The 15,356-nt window shown below is 29.1% G+C and overlaps 1 protein-coding gene across 1 annotated transcript in view; it reads right to left on the minus strand.

Annotated features, from left to right (window-relative positions):
• The window catches only part of LOC111697584 (uncharacterized), a 79,458-nt gene extending 73,548 nt beyond the window's left edge, over window positions 1–5,910 (minus strand). Inside the window, exons 1-3 of the mRNA XM_023467636.1 lie at window positions 5,681–5,910; window positions 4,613–4,701; window positions 3,411–3,481 (exon numbers count right to left, since the gene is read on the minus strand). Coding sequence (XP_023323404.1) covers window positions 3,411–3,481; window positions 4,613–4,633 — 92 coding nt within the window. The 5' untranslated portion in view covers window positions 4,634–4,701; window positions 5,681–5,910. The remainder of the gene's footprint in view (window positions 1–3,410; window positions 3,482–4,612; window positions 4,702–5,680) is intronic.
• Between the last annotated feature and the right edge of the window lie 9,446 nt (window positions 5,911–15,356).

A 15,356-nucleotide genomic window follows, 5' to 3' on the forward strand; every position in this document is an offset into this window, starting at 1 on the left:
ATTATTAAAGGATAAAAGGATAAAAGAATAAAAGGATAAAAGGATAAAAGGATAAAAGGATAAAAGGATAAAAGGATAAAAGGATAAAAGGATAAAAGGATAAAAGAATTGAAGGTATTGTGAAGAGAGGGTTGTGGGGTTTATTTATTAAAGAGAATGTTCAACTAAACAGTAGAGCTATATAAGGTCAGTAGTTTTTTAATTTGGGTCAGTTTGAAGATGGATAGTGGTGATTTAATGATTGCGATTTCGCCCTGATAAGGGAGGGGTTGGAAACCATAGTGGAGAAGAAGGTTGAGGAGCGTCGATATTTTATATGTACGGCTTACGAGGAGTTGGAATTCCATCAGATATCTATTTTTAACGTTGAAATTGTCTGAAATCAAGGATTCAGGAAAACAGGGATTCACTACAAAGGATAAAAGAATAAAAGGATAAAAGGATAAAAGAATAAAAGAATAAAAGAATAAAAAGATAAAAGGAAAAAAAATAAAAGAAAGAAAGGATAAAAGAATATAAGGATAAAATGTTGAAGGTATAAAAGGATAAAAGGATAAAAGAATAAAAAGATAAAAGAAAGAAAGGATAAAGGATAAAGATGTATACGAAAAAGGATAAAAGGATAAAAGAATAAAAGGATTAAAGGATAGAAGGATAAAAGAATAAAAGGATTAAAGGATAAGGATAAAAGGATAGAAGAATAAAAGGATACAAGGATAAGGATAAAAGAATAAAAGAATAAAAGAATAAAAGGATAAAAGGATAAAAGAATAAAAGGATAAAAGGATAAAAGAATAAAAGGATAAAAAGATAAAAGGATGAAAGGATAGAAGGATAGAAGAAAAAAAAAATAAAAGGATAAAAGAATAAAGGATAAAAGGATAAAAGGATAAAAGAATAAAGGATAAAAGAACAAAGGATGAAAGAATAACAGTATAAAAGGATAGAAGGATTAAAGGATAAAAGGATAAAAGGCTAAAAGGATAAAAGGATAAAATAATAAAAGGATAAAAGAAAATAAAAGGATAAAAGAATAAAAGAATAAAAGAATTAAAGAATAAAATAATTAAAGAATTAAAGAATAAAAGAAAAGAAAATCAATTAAGATAAAAGACAAGATAACGGTAATTAATGGATATAATTAAAAGAGAATTAGTTGCAAAACTAACATTTTACAGTTCGGAAAAAAATACCCAAATGCAAAAAAGTTTCAGAAAAAATCAATTATTATTAAAGGGAGTGTTCGCGAAAAATGAAAGGGGGTATAGGCTTAATGCGATTAAAAAGCGCTTTTGAGCGCTTCTAATCTTACTTCTATCTGTTATCTGTTATCCGCACTAAGCCCATACCCCCTTTCATTTTTCGCGAACACTCCCTTGAAGTGAAGTTTTAATGATCTAGAAATTATTCATCCACTTCATGTTCTTGGCAAATTCTTGTTCAGAGGACCTTTTTTAAAGGGGTTTAAAAATTTTCAGAATTACACTCAAAATACGCTCTTGAAAGAAAACACTTTTCTTTGAATTTGAAAATACATAAAAAGAAAAAGATGATCATTATGAAAAAAGAGAAAGAGAAAGCTAGGAATTAAAAAGTTTAGAAATTAAACGGAAAAAAAAGAAAAAAAGCAAAAGCAAAATTAAATTGTAAAATTACCTTTTTTGGTCCCCTGTCATACATTTAGTAATAAAAGACATTTTTACCAAATCGTCTCACAAAAAAAAAATAATTTAATCAGCCGGTGAAAAAATGAATCAGCTGACTACTATTATGACTGATTAGATCAGCTGGAGGATGGTTCCTGGGACAAGCCTCGAGGATGAAGTACCAGCCTCAACTAGGCAGTTGGAAGACCGGGGGATCACCTCCCCTTTCTACCTTTATCTAATATCCCATTATGTTATTAAGGTGAGACGGTTTTTGACAACTTTTATGCATAAAACATAGACGCAGCTGCCTTTTTTCATCGAGCAAATAATGAAGCTTTTGTAATTAGAGATACAGGGATACTTTAGATACCACTTACGGTAAATTCGTTAGCCTGATTAAAAGGTTAGGAAGACTTAACTTTGAAACCCATTTTCATCCGTTAAATTAAGTTTTTTTTCGTATAATACTTATTTGTTTGTCTTTGTACTCCAAGTATTATTAAAATTTAAGTAAGGTCTCTAATGCTATATTTGACAGATTTAAAAGAAAAAAATTTCAAAAATGTCATTTTTATTAAAGTCTATATTCAATCTAAGTCTCATCCTTTGTGGGTAATCTTGTAGGAATATAGAGACAGGAGGCTTTATGTAAACATGGAGTCATTGGCACAGCTAAACATCTTATAGGGAGGAGGGGGGGGGGGTTGTGCCCCCCCCCCTCCGCTCCCCTCCCTCTCTAGCATTTTGAAGCCTTATACAAGACAATTAGGTTTTTTTTTCCGAGGTAAGCAATCAGTATTTTAAGGTGCAGTACTAATAAGAAAGATACTATTTGAGTTTGCCAAAATATATCTATGTATATATCTATCTTAGATCTAAATTATCTATTTATCTATCTATCTTAGAACTAAATTATCTATTTATCTTCATATCTTTTTTATATATCTAATATACAGACATATGTATTTATTTATTTATTTATGTTAATTCCCCTAGCCAAGATAGATACATATTATATTGTTTTCTGTAATAGTAATATTTCATGTGTGTTGCTTTAACATACTTTTATTTTTTTTTACATTTGTTTTTTATTTCTTTGACTTAGTTGTTTCATCTGCAATTTTAGCAGTTTCAAAATTTTGCTATAATATTTTTGTTATATTTTTACATCAAGAATAAAGAAAAATATTCTCCTATAACTCAGAGTAGAGAATTTACAAATAGCCAGGAGGAGTTCAACCAGCAGCGGTTAGTTCAACTACCTTTTTCTCATTCAAAATCAACGACCTCAGATAAGTAACGCACTGTAGAAAGAAACATTTTGTTCGTTATATATAGAACTAAACGAAAACATTCCGGAAATACAAACATTTAAATAAAATCAGAATGAGAGCCATAACACGTTGGAATAGAAAGACGACTTTTAGACTCGAGTTCTGACTCATGATAGTCGATTAAACTTAGTTAAACATCGATTTTGTGCAGTGTAACCAAACCCATTTCACTTAATTTAAGATTTAACAAATTAAGAAAAAATATTTACTTCGTAACATTTTCAAATAGATATACTTAATTATTACTTTAATGTCGTCTTCCTATACAGTTTTCTGGTTCTCACTGCATGTTCAGACTCAGTGTTATGGATTTTAACATTTTTGAGATATCCATAACATTCAGTTTAGAATTTCGAAATAAATGATCGTATTTTCAAATTTTTTTATTTGTATTTCAATATTAGAAAATAAATACTCAGATACAAACCTTTGTTTTGTTTTATTGTGATGAAGATCTCTGCTACTTTGCGATCTTTTTATCCGAAACGATTTGTTTATCTGTAGAATACAAACATATTTAAAATATCTTTATCTAAGGGACTGTTCATGTTTTTTTGACGTAACCCTCCATTTCAAAAGGGGAAAAATTTAAACCAAATGTGGAGGATATCGTCGTTTTTATAAACCGAAAAATTCTTGATTCTGAAAATCTACCACTTCTGTTTCTGAAGCGAAAATGCGCAAGTTATTTTTTAAGGAAACCACTATATAAAATAAGTATAATGAAAAATAATGGATATCTTGTGGAAGACGATGCCTGGCCGCGTTAAACTAGTTCCACAGATTCAACAGAATGAGATAGAACGGATACGGGGCATAGTACTGATAGATCATCTACACGTGTGATATCGATATTGACTCTAGTTCTGAACCCTCTAGTAATAAGTTATAAGAAATATATATACTGGAAGTTATTTATGCGTTTTATTAGAGTCTGACTCACGTCCTCTATAATCTCATGGTTTCCTGTTCAGGCAAAGCTTTCATATAGGACATGTGGAGGCTCACTTGAAATTACGCCTACAATTCCAAAAAATGAAATAAGATATAAAACAATTAAAATCTCTAGTGTTGACTCATAACAGATTGGAAAACCATTCTACTGCTACATTAAATTTAGCATCAGAATACAACTAAAGGAACTGTAAGCGAAATTTCTAGTGAAACTTAATGTAAAGCTGACATTGCCCGATTAACAACGGATTGAATTAGATATCAATATTATTAAGATTTAAAACTAATCATTTTCAATTGTGGTTTCTCACCAAATGTAACTTGCTAATAAATCATTTTAAACCTGGAAAACGACAATATATCTTCCAGATTATAACTCAGTGAAAGTTTTCAAGGATATCGTTGTGAATTGGAAACTGTCACTTTAAGAAGAAAACAACATTTCGACAAATTGTAAAACCTAAAATTTTTTAATTGCTTGATCCCAAAATATCATTGGGCCTTAAACAGAAATCTGCATCAAAATGAAATGGAAATATAATTTGAAAAAAAATGTTTCAGGATTTAAAAAACAACCAATTTATCTATAAAAAAATCGTAAACTAATTAATTTTCAATACATAATGTTAATGGTTGCAAAGCCAAAACTTGATAAGAAAATGGTGTCTTGTATTCCTGGTTTAAAATCTGCGACATTGTTCCCACCCTACGGAGTCCTCGTGGGAACTCAGGGGGGAACCGTTCCTCAGGTAGATCCAGGAACCCTGAAGGAACAATGAAGAGTAAAGACCCTGATTTTTTTTATAAAACTTCCTCAGGGGTAAATTGTTAACGTTAAATATTTTCATTTTTTTGACAAATTTTATTTCATGTTTTAATAATTTTCTTTTTCGTATATTTCAAATAAAATATTTAGTCTTGCTGTAAAATTTTTATATTTAAAAATTATTTTTTATAGTACACGTTCCACATGCATAGATTTGTACCATTTTTGTTCAATAAAAGTTTAAAAGATAGTTTTTAGTAAAATTACTAAAAAATTTGAATTGGCAAATTTTGTAATTCTCAAATACTGTTCTGATAAGTTTTAATGTTTTTATTTTTGCGTTCATAAATTTAGCTTTAACAACTGAAAACTTGCCACAATCTTGAATTTTCCAATCCTGATGGTGTAAAACTTTGAAATTTCAAACTTATATTATTTGGTTTTATGAAATCCTAATTTGAAATATCAAAGGAATACGACATCAGGTCGCAAAGATATAAGATAATTTGGGTTTGTGGTGAATATTTAATTGATAATTTTTGTTTTAAAAAGTTTTGATGAGATTTGTCTTGAAAATGTAGTATGTACTTGGTGTTGTGTGTGTTTCAGAAACTAGATGACAAATAGTAGCTGTGCTCGGAATTTTAATACTCAGAAATAAAATATATATTTGAGGTTTAAACTCCGGCGTTGATGATGCTTCAAACCTCACAGAGTAAATACATGGTGTTAGTTTCACATGTGTGAAACTATATTTCGGTATGGGTTCACCCTTTTCAGTTCTAAAGATATAATAACCATCAAAATCAATATTAAAAATGTTTTAAAAACCACAAGGAAATAAACAAAAAAAACTTTGTAAAAAAACAAGAAAATTGGTTGTCAAGTGAAAAAAGGAAACTAACTCAGATTTTGATATGCAAGAAAAATAATTTGAAAATATTCCCTTATTTGAGAAAAGGGTCTTTTTCTCCTCCCTGTTTCAGATTTAAAAATTCGATGAACATTTTCCGCACTTTTGGCCGGTTTCGGGATAACTAGCACAGGGTCCAGGGGCTTTGATCTTCGTATATCCTAGATTGATGATTTTAAGTATAGGTAGAGTTTTCAGCGAAATAGAGAAATCTTTCCGCGAAAATTTCGCATTTTTCGCATTCCGTTCAAAGAAACAAAAACGGTAAATTTTGCATCTTTTCGTGAAAAATTTTACATTTTTTGCAAAATTGTCGCATGTTTTTTTCTCGCAAACTTCATTCCACAAAAGTTTACCACATTGCAAAATTGTATTCTCAATAAGTTTGATTTAAATACATTATGCGAAATTATTCTCTGATCAAAGATATTGATTAAAGCGAATTTTCAAAACGAAAAACTGAACTAATTGGTAGATATTTTTGGTTGGAATGTTTGCCACAAACTATGATTTTCTTATTCCTATACCTTTGCAACCTGATGTCTAAGACCCTTTCTAATTGAAACTATAAATTCTGTTAGATCATATAGTCTATAGTTTGAAATATCAAAGGTTTACACCATCAGGTTTTAAAGATATAGGAATCAGAAAATTTGAGTTGGTTGCAAAAACTCAATTCCTTTGTATAGCATGCAATTGTGAAATGACCGGGATTTACTTCAGATTCTTGTGTCGCCTCTTAAAAGCCTAAAAACTTAAACTAAAAAAACTAAGGTTCAAATGATGCTCATAAGATGCAAAAAGGATGAAACTTTAATGACGACAAGAAACTTTAATGACGACATGAAACTTTAATGACGACATGAAACTTTAATGACGACATGAAACTTTAATGACGACTTGAAACTTTTCAAATATGACGATCCAAAGAGTCTCAAGTTGTAGGGAATTATTATAAATATCGGGAAACAGACCAGTGCTTAGGATCCGGATCCGGAAGATTTTGGCTTCCTGGATCCGGAACTGCAAAAAAAAATTTACTTCTAAAACACAAATCTGATTTTTTGAAAAAAGAGAGATTATAAGAATTTCCTCATTTCTGAATTGTTCATCAAGTTTTAGGATAAAAATAAGTGAAAAAAGTAAAACTAAAATTTTAAAATTATTTTTTTGTTATAGAAATTAAGTAAATCTCAAAGAAAGGACCTGGATCCGGATCCAGATCGGGATCCAGATTTGGATCCGATTCCGGATCCATTTTTCCAGTGTGGATCAAGGATTCGGAACCGCATCAAAATTAAATGGATCCTAAGCACTGAAACAGACTGCAGTATAAAGGAATTGAGTCTCTGCCCCAAAACCCGATTTTCTAATACCCATATCTCTACAACCAGATGATGTAAACCTTTGATATTTCAAACTTAAATTATTTTATCAATCAGAATTCACAGTTTGAAATATCTAAAGTCTAGGACATTTGGTTGTAAAGATATAGAGATTATAACATCAGAGTTTGTGACAAAAACTCAATTCCTTTCGTAAAGTTGTCTCTGAAGTCTCACTGGGATATTGGCAATTGGAAATAATTCAAGTTGAGAACTATCCCTTAGACAAATGGGTTGGAAAATGCGCTCCCAGATTGAGAAAACAATCGTCAATTGGGAAAAATAATTTTTCGAAAATTCACAAGAGATACTTTTATACAAAAACAAAATCAAATTTTAAAAAGTTTCAAATTTTCAGAATTAAAATTTAACATAAATGTTTAATTCAGAAGAGTAAAAATTTTTATAATTTTTTTTTCTTAATTTATTCAAATAATAAAAATTTTGTTATAAAAATAAAATAATTCTTCTATTGAAAAATGTAGGATTCCTAGGTTTATAACAGGTTAGAATGTATGTAATTACTAATCATTGAATAAGCTTCATTGTAATTGATTATTACTAAGAATACATTAAATTGCTCGAAATTGATATTCTAATTACGTTATTGTGAACTTTGATTTACAGATTACCCAAGATAATCTTTTTGTGTTTACATTTTTTATTTGGGATTAAATGAATTTATTTTTAAAAGTTTGGTTTGAATATGACACATATAAGTACATTTTTTCCATTTATTTAAATGATGGAACCATCCAAAAACATTTCCTGTAATGATTTGAAATTGATAAGGAATTGAGTCTTTGCTTCAAACCAAACCATGATTTTCTAATCCCTATATCTTTACTGGCCAATGTCGTAGATATCTCAACCTAAAAGATCCAAGTTTGAAATATCAGGTTGCAAAGATATAGGGATCGGAAAATTTTGGTTTATAGCAAAGACTCAATTCCTTTAACATTACTTTTTTTTCATGGAGGGTTATTTTAAAATTAAAAAGTTTCAATTTTTGAATCTAGACTGAATCCTGACTATCCTAGATCTACTGAGAAATCGCTGACGAGCTGTGCGTCCCTCCATCTTTGAATCTGTGCGTCCTTCCATTTTTGGGTTTATGCGTCCCTCCATCTTTGAATCTGTGCGTTCCTCCAGTTTAGAGTTTATGCGTTCCTCCATCTTAGAATCTGTGCGTCCCTCCAGTTTAGAGTTTATGCGTCCCTCCACTAATGATACTTTTTAACATTTTCTTTCGGAACTTTTACTCTGATACATTTTAGCAGATCTGAAGTTTTATTTTAAGTTGTTTTCTCTCAGTTATTTAAAACATCCATTTTACAAAAGTTTTTTAAAGGAATTGAGTTTTTGAAACACACTTCGATTTATTCATTGCTTTATCTCTGCAACGCGATGTAGTAGACCTTTAAAATTTCAAAATGTCAAATGTCAATTCTGTCAGATCAAATATCAAAGGTTTAAAAATCAGGTTGGAGAGATTAAATGATAAGAAAATTTTATCTTGTGGCAAACACTCAATTTCTTGAGTCATAAATATAAATTTTAATATCAATTAAGAACACAAAACTATAATTGTTTACATTTTAGATTTTTTTATGTTAATATGTACTTTGTTTGTATTTGAATATTTTTTACTCAATAGCTTTTCAAAAAGAGGAGTTACGAATTTAAAGTGTAAGATTTCAAATAGATTCCATAATTTCTGGTATTGACTGGTTCTTTTGTGGTTTTCATCCAACTGCGTGACAATTACTTATCTGCTAGTTTTTACAAGACTTATTTGCCTGGGATCAAATAGATTATCAAGTACAATAGGTGGCAACAGAGAAATTAACCAATTATACACCACGTCACAAATGTCAAATATAACAAGGAAAACAAAATTTTCTCATATTAGTTGACATGTTTTCCAAGATTAAATAAAAAAATGTAAAAACAGAAACTAAAGAACACATAAAATTGCACTTATTTTACTGTAAGAAAAGCACTTTATTATTAAATTTTCACTATTATTAATGATTTTGTCGGACACAAAAACTGAATTGACACTTGTGACGACAGAATACAACTGTACTGAGAGTGTACAAAGTCTACGTTGCCATCTATTGTACTAGAATCTATTCGCCTGGGATACAGGGTTCTACAAAGAATGAATTTTAAATATGTTTATATTCTTCCATTTCTGTAATACTGGATTTTAACTCTTAGCCAAATCATTATTATTAACACAATTAACCAATCATCATCTTTATATTTCATTGTAATGTCTATTTGTCTGGTTGTTTGTTTGTTTTTTGTTTGACCGATCATAACTCAGGAACAAAAAAAATGGCTAAAATTCATTTCAATATTTTAAATAATTTTTTGATATTTCTTTGTGCAAATATTTGTTATTTCATAAAATCAAAATTTTATTGTGAGTTTATATTAACTTGCAAATTTTAAATTTTAAAGTTTAAATACATGATGATTGCTATCAGGTGCATTTTACCAAGGGGTAAATATTTTTCCTGAATTTCTTTCTCTCTCCCCCGGCCTCTGCCTCTACCCGTTTGAAAAAAATTTGGAGAAAAAAATTCCAGAAAAAAATGTCCCCAAAATTCTAAAGGAAACTTTTTAAAACATATTTTACATCATTTGAGAAAAAGGACCAGAAGCTATTGATTAACTGTTGCACCCCTTGAGCTAATCTCTTATCTTCATGAACTTGTATAAATTTCAAGCATCTCTTGTTATTTATAGGTTTTAAGGAAATGTCAACAAAACGTCTGGTACCCCTAGTTTGTCTGATTCCTTTTATCTAAGAAATTCAAGGGTACCGTTGTGAATCGGGCATTGCCATTTTTGCATGAGAGGCACTTGAAATTACGCCTACAGCCCCTTTAAAGGGAGTGTTCGCGAAAATTGAAAGGGGGTATAGACGTAATGCGATAAAAAAGGCGCTTTTGATCGCTACTAATCTTACTTCTATCTGTTGCGTCTATAAAGAGAAAATTGTTAAAAACTACTAATACCGAAGAACGTAGTGTCCATACAAATTCAGAAAGTTGCAACCTTCATTTTTCGCGAACACTCCCTTTAAATGGTTTATTCGCACCTTGTTATCTATTAAATTTTGTTTAGAACATAAAGGTTAATTATAAATTCAGGTATGTTTCTATATATTTACATATTCATTACATACCCTCACATTATTCAACATCATACAAGTTAAATAAACATAGAAAATATTCAAGTATTACACAATAAACATGAGTGTGGGGGGGGACAAATTGTAATGTCATAATCCCTTTGCAGCCAAATGGTGTTATTGCCTTTGATATTCAAACTAAGATTTTCAGGACTTTTTAGTGCTTTAAGATATTTGTATTGGGGCTAGGGTATCATTTAATTTAGCACACTTCTCTCAAACATTTTTTAATTTGTATCTCTTTTTTTTGGGGGGGGGGGAGTAATTTATTGAAAAAAATTGATAACACAATTTTGTCAATGATAACAGCACTGCAAACTCCGGCACATTTCAAGTACTGGGCTGAATTTTAATCAGTTAAAGCAACCTGTACAGTACAAATACAGACAAATTCATGCAAAACGAGACAGTACACCAAATGAATGATTCCCTTCTTGTGATATTTTTGTGCCAACAAAGATTTATGGATTTGGAATCATGAGAAACGCGACAAAATGTTGATAATGAATTTTGAATTTGAAAATATAATAATAAATTGGACTGAATTAAAGTTTAAAGTTAAACCCCAAGTAAACAATGCGAGTGCAGCAGCTGGAACAGACTGGGGGGCCATGCGCTGCAAGAGTAAAAAAATATTATAAAAAACTGTCTTACTTCAAAGTTTGAGAGTGTACAAAAATTAAAAAGTGGGTTTAAAATTCTTTTAATGGAGGTGTGAGTCCTCTTTTCTATATGTTGGAAATCCACCCGCCCCTCCCTAAATTGCGCCTTTGAGTACCTAGGTGTAAGGAGTAACTTTCTAATGTAGAGAAGGGGTTAGGGATGAATTAGTATATACCAGCATAAGAAGAGGGAAGGCGTTTGCATTTTTGTGGTTTTAATATGAGACGAGTTGAAACTTTATGATTTATCACAGAGCTGAAACTTTTGGTATTAAAAGTTAATAAAACCAGGTTTCATAACTATTTTTGTTCCTGACATTTAATTTAAATAAATTGTTTTCAATTAAACTAGTTCTCAAGCCAACTTTCTCAATGTTCTAAAGATTAATAATTTTTAAGCCAGGGCTTCAGCAATCAAGTTTGAAAATCTGCATTCTGGGTTTCAGAAATCAAGTTTAAAAATCGTTCTTGGTTCCAGAAATCAAGTTTATAATTCTGGATTCTGACTTCTGAGTTTCAGAAATCAAGTTTAAAAATCTGCATTCTGGGTTTCAGAAATCAAGGTTAAAAATTTTTCTGGGTTTCAGAAATCAAGTTTATAATTCTGGATTCTGATTTTCAGAAATCAAGTTAACGATTCTGGATTCTGTGTTTCAAAAAACAAGCATAAAATCTGGATTCTTGGTTTCTGAAAACAAAGATTAAATATCTGGATTTTGGGTTTCGAGAAATAAAGATTTAAACCTCCTCTGTCAAAACAACAACGAGGAATATTTAGTTGTTTTTTCTGTCTTTAAACTAGAATACCCATCCACTTTCAGTAAAGGATATTTTAAAAGATTTAAACACCCCTGGTTATGTTTAGACCCCCCTATCCGATAACTGTGAATGCCCCTGATCTATGATTGGATGTTTCACCCCGATGTATTATAATTTGATAGGGTTAACACATAACCCCTTATATGCAGAGCTGAAGAATTAAACATTAGAAAATATACCATCAATCAAATTATACAAACATTTGTTATATATTATACATTGTAATACTGTACTGCACTGTACTGTGCTGTAGTGTACTGAACTGTACTGTACTGTGCTGTACTGCACTGTACTGTACTGTACTGTACTGTACTGTACTGTACTGTACTGTACTGTACTGTACTGTACTGTACTGTACTGTACTGTAGTGTATGTACTGTACTGTACTGTACTGTACTGTACTGTACTGTACTGTACTGTACTGTATGTACTGTACTCTACTGTACTGTACTTCATGTACTGTACTGTACTGTACTGTACTGTACTGTACTGTACTGTACTGTACTGTACTGTACTGTACTGTACTGTACTGTACTGTACTGTACTGTACTGATCTGTACTGTACTGATCTGTACTGTACTGTACTGTGCTGGTATGTTATGTTATGTTATGTAGTTTAACTTAAGCTAAGAAAGATAGATAGATAGATCTGTAGAAAGATATCTTAACATAATGTTCAATTTAAATACATTTAGACACATTTTATGATAAACCCCACTAGGATCAGGGATGTTTCAAATATATAGTTCTATATTTAGGATTCCATCTATTAATTCCAAAGCAAGAGGACGCACAAAATGTTGGAGAACACAAAACTGTGTGCACATTTATTATGTGGGGGAAAATGGAAAATTAATCAAAAGGCAAGTTAATTCATCTTTTTTAAAATATTATTTAAACAAAAATTCAGCCGATAAAATCCTGAAAGTTTTTTATGGTGCTTCGCGCAAACAAACATCACTTCTGTTTACAAAATGTTTTGGTAATCAAAAAAAGAAAAGAAAATTGAACTTCAAAAGGCAGGTTTTTAATCCTTTTTATTCCTTTTAACCCAATATTCCGCAGTTAAAACTCTAAAAATTGTTTGTTATTCCTCGCAAAGTAGAAAAAATGATTTTTGATGAAATGGGGGAAAATTCTTTATATCAAAAGGCATGTTTTTATCCTTTTATTGCAATTCATACCCAAATCATAAAATGTTCAGCAAATAAAACCTTACACTTTTATAATTTCTCTCTTAAATTTTCTAATCACTAATTCTGTGAAACCTGATGGTGTAAACCTTTTTTCAAACTGAGGCTTTTTCATAGTTCATAGAATTCATTGATTGAAATATCAAATATCTACGACATTAGGTTGCAAAGATTATAATTTAGTAGTTTCTGGCAAAATCTAATTTCCTTCCAGGAGGTGCACAAGGTTCCCCCCCCCCCCCGAGACATTAAAGCCCTCGTACGCCCCTGCGAATAATAAACAAAATATTTATTCTTGTGAATTAAAATATTTTTAAAATATGTCTTGTTTTGACTTATCAAGACTAAAGCGACCAATAGTATTTAAGTTCCCTGTTCTTGTTCGAGTCTTATTCTCCTGGAAAACATCTTTTTGTTTAGAATTTAAGAATGAGGTTTAGAAAAAGATGCTTTCTCCCCCCCCCGTCCCCTCCCCCCCTGCATTAGTACAATGATTCATGACAACATGGGGGAGAGATCAGGCCACATGGTGACTCATTCTTTTCCAGCATTTTTATAAATATAGCATTCTAGTTTTTATAATTATACTTTCTAGCATTCTAGTGTTTATATGTATGCAGATCTTCCATTGTATGTATATACTTTCTAGCATTTTAGTTTTTATAAATATATTTTCTAGCATTTTAGTTTTTAACAAATATGTTTTCTAGTATTCTAGTTTTTATAAATATACTTTCTAGCATTCTAGTTTTTATAAATATACTTTCTAGCATTCTAGTTTTTAACAAATATATTTTCTAGTATTCTAGTTTTTATAGATATACTTTCTAGCATTCTAGTTTTTATATATATATACTTTAAAGCATTCTATTTTTTATAATTATACTTTCTAGCATTCTAGTTTTTAACAAATATGTTTTCTAGTATTCTAGTTTTTATGAATATACTTTCTCGCATTCTAGTTTTTATAAATATACTTTCTAGATTTTAGTTTTTATAAATATATTTTCTAGCATTCTAGTTTTTATAAATATACTTTCGAGATTTTAGTTTTTATAAATAAACTTTCTAGCATTCTAGTTTTTATAAATATACATTCTAGCATTCTAGTTTTTATAAATATACATTCTAGCATTCTAGTTTTTATAAATATACTTTCTAGCATTCTAGTTTTTAACAAATATGTTTAATAGTATTCTAGTTTTTATAAATATACTTTCTATTAAAGCATTCTATTTTTTATAATTATACTTTCTAGCATTCTAGTTTTTAACAAATATGTTTTCTAGTATTCTAGTTTTTATGAATATACTTTCTAGCATTCTAGTTTTTATGAATATACTTTCTAGCATTCTAGTTTTTATAAATATACTTTCTAGATTTTAGTTTTTGTGAATATACTTTCTAGCATTCTAGTTTTTATAAATATACTTTCTAGATTTAAGTTTTTATAAATATTCTTTCTAGCATTCTAGTTTTTATAAATATACTTTCTAGCATTCTAGTTTTTATAAATATACTTTCTAGCATTCTAGTTTTTACATATATACATACTTTCTAGCATTCTAGTTTTTATAAATATACTTTCTAGCATTTTAGTTTTTATGAATATACTTTCTAGCATTCTAATTTTTATATATATACTTTCTAGCATTCTAGTTTGTATATATATACTTTCTAGCATTCTAGTTTTTAACAAATATATTTTCTAGTATTCTAGTTTTTATGAATATATTTTCTAGCATTTTAGTTTTTATAAATAAATTTCTAGTTTTTAACAAATATGTATTCTAGTTTTCTAGCTTTTATAAATATATTTTCTAGCATTTTAGTTTTTACATATATACTTTCTAGCATTCTAGTTTTTAACAAATTTGTTATCTATTATTCTAGTTTTTACAAATATACTTTCTAGCATTCTAGTTTTTAACAAATATATTTTCTAGCATTCTAGTTTTTATAATATAATTTCTAGCATTCTAGTTTTTAACAAGTATGTTTTCTAGTATTCTAATTTTTATGAATATATTTTCTATCATTTTAGATTTTATAAATATACTTTCTAGCATTCTAGTTTTTAACAAATATGTATTCTAGCATTTTAGTTCTTATAAATATACTTTTTAGCATTCTAGTTTTTTATAAATATATTTTCTAGTATTCTAGTTTTTTAAATCTAAAATGTACTCTGAAGTTTTTTAAACATATTAAAAAAATCAAAATATTGAATATTCATCAAAATATTGAATATTATCAAAGTAATGAATATTTATCGAAATGTTGAATATTTATCATATTATTTAATAGTTATTAAAATATTGAATATTTGAATCTAAATATCGATTATTGATCAAAATAAGATTAAATATTGAAAAAAATTTTATTTATTTATTATTATTTGTCTTTTTCAAATGATTTATATATTCATTTATTTGAATAAGAATATCTATCCAAGAACTGTTTTTTAATAATAAAA

The sequence above is a fragment of the Eurytemora carolleeae genome, unplaced genomic scaffold (assembly GCF_000591075.1).
Source record: "Eurytemora carolleeae unplaced genomic scaffold, Eaff_2.0 scaffold242, whole genome shotgun sequence".
Taxonomy (NCBI): Eukaryota; Metazoa; Arthropoda; class Copepoda; order Calanoida; family Temoridae; genus Eurytemora; species Eurytemora carolleeae.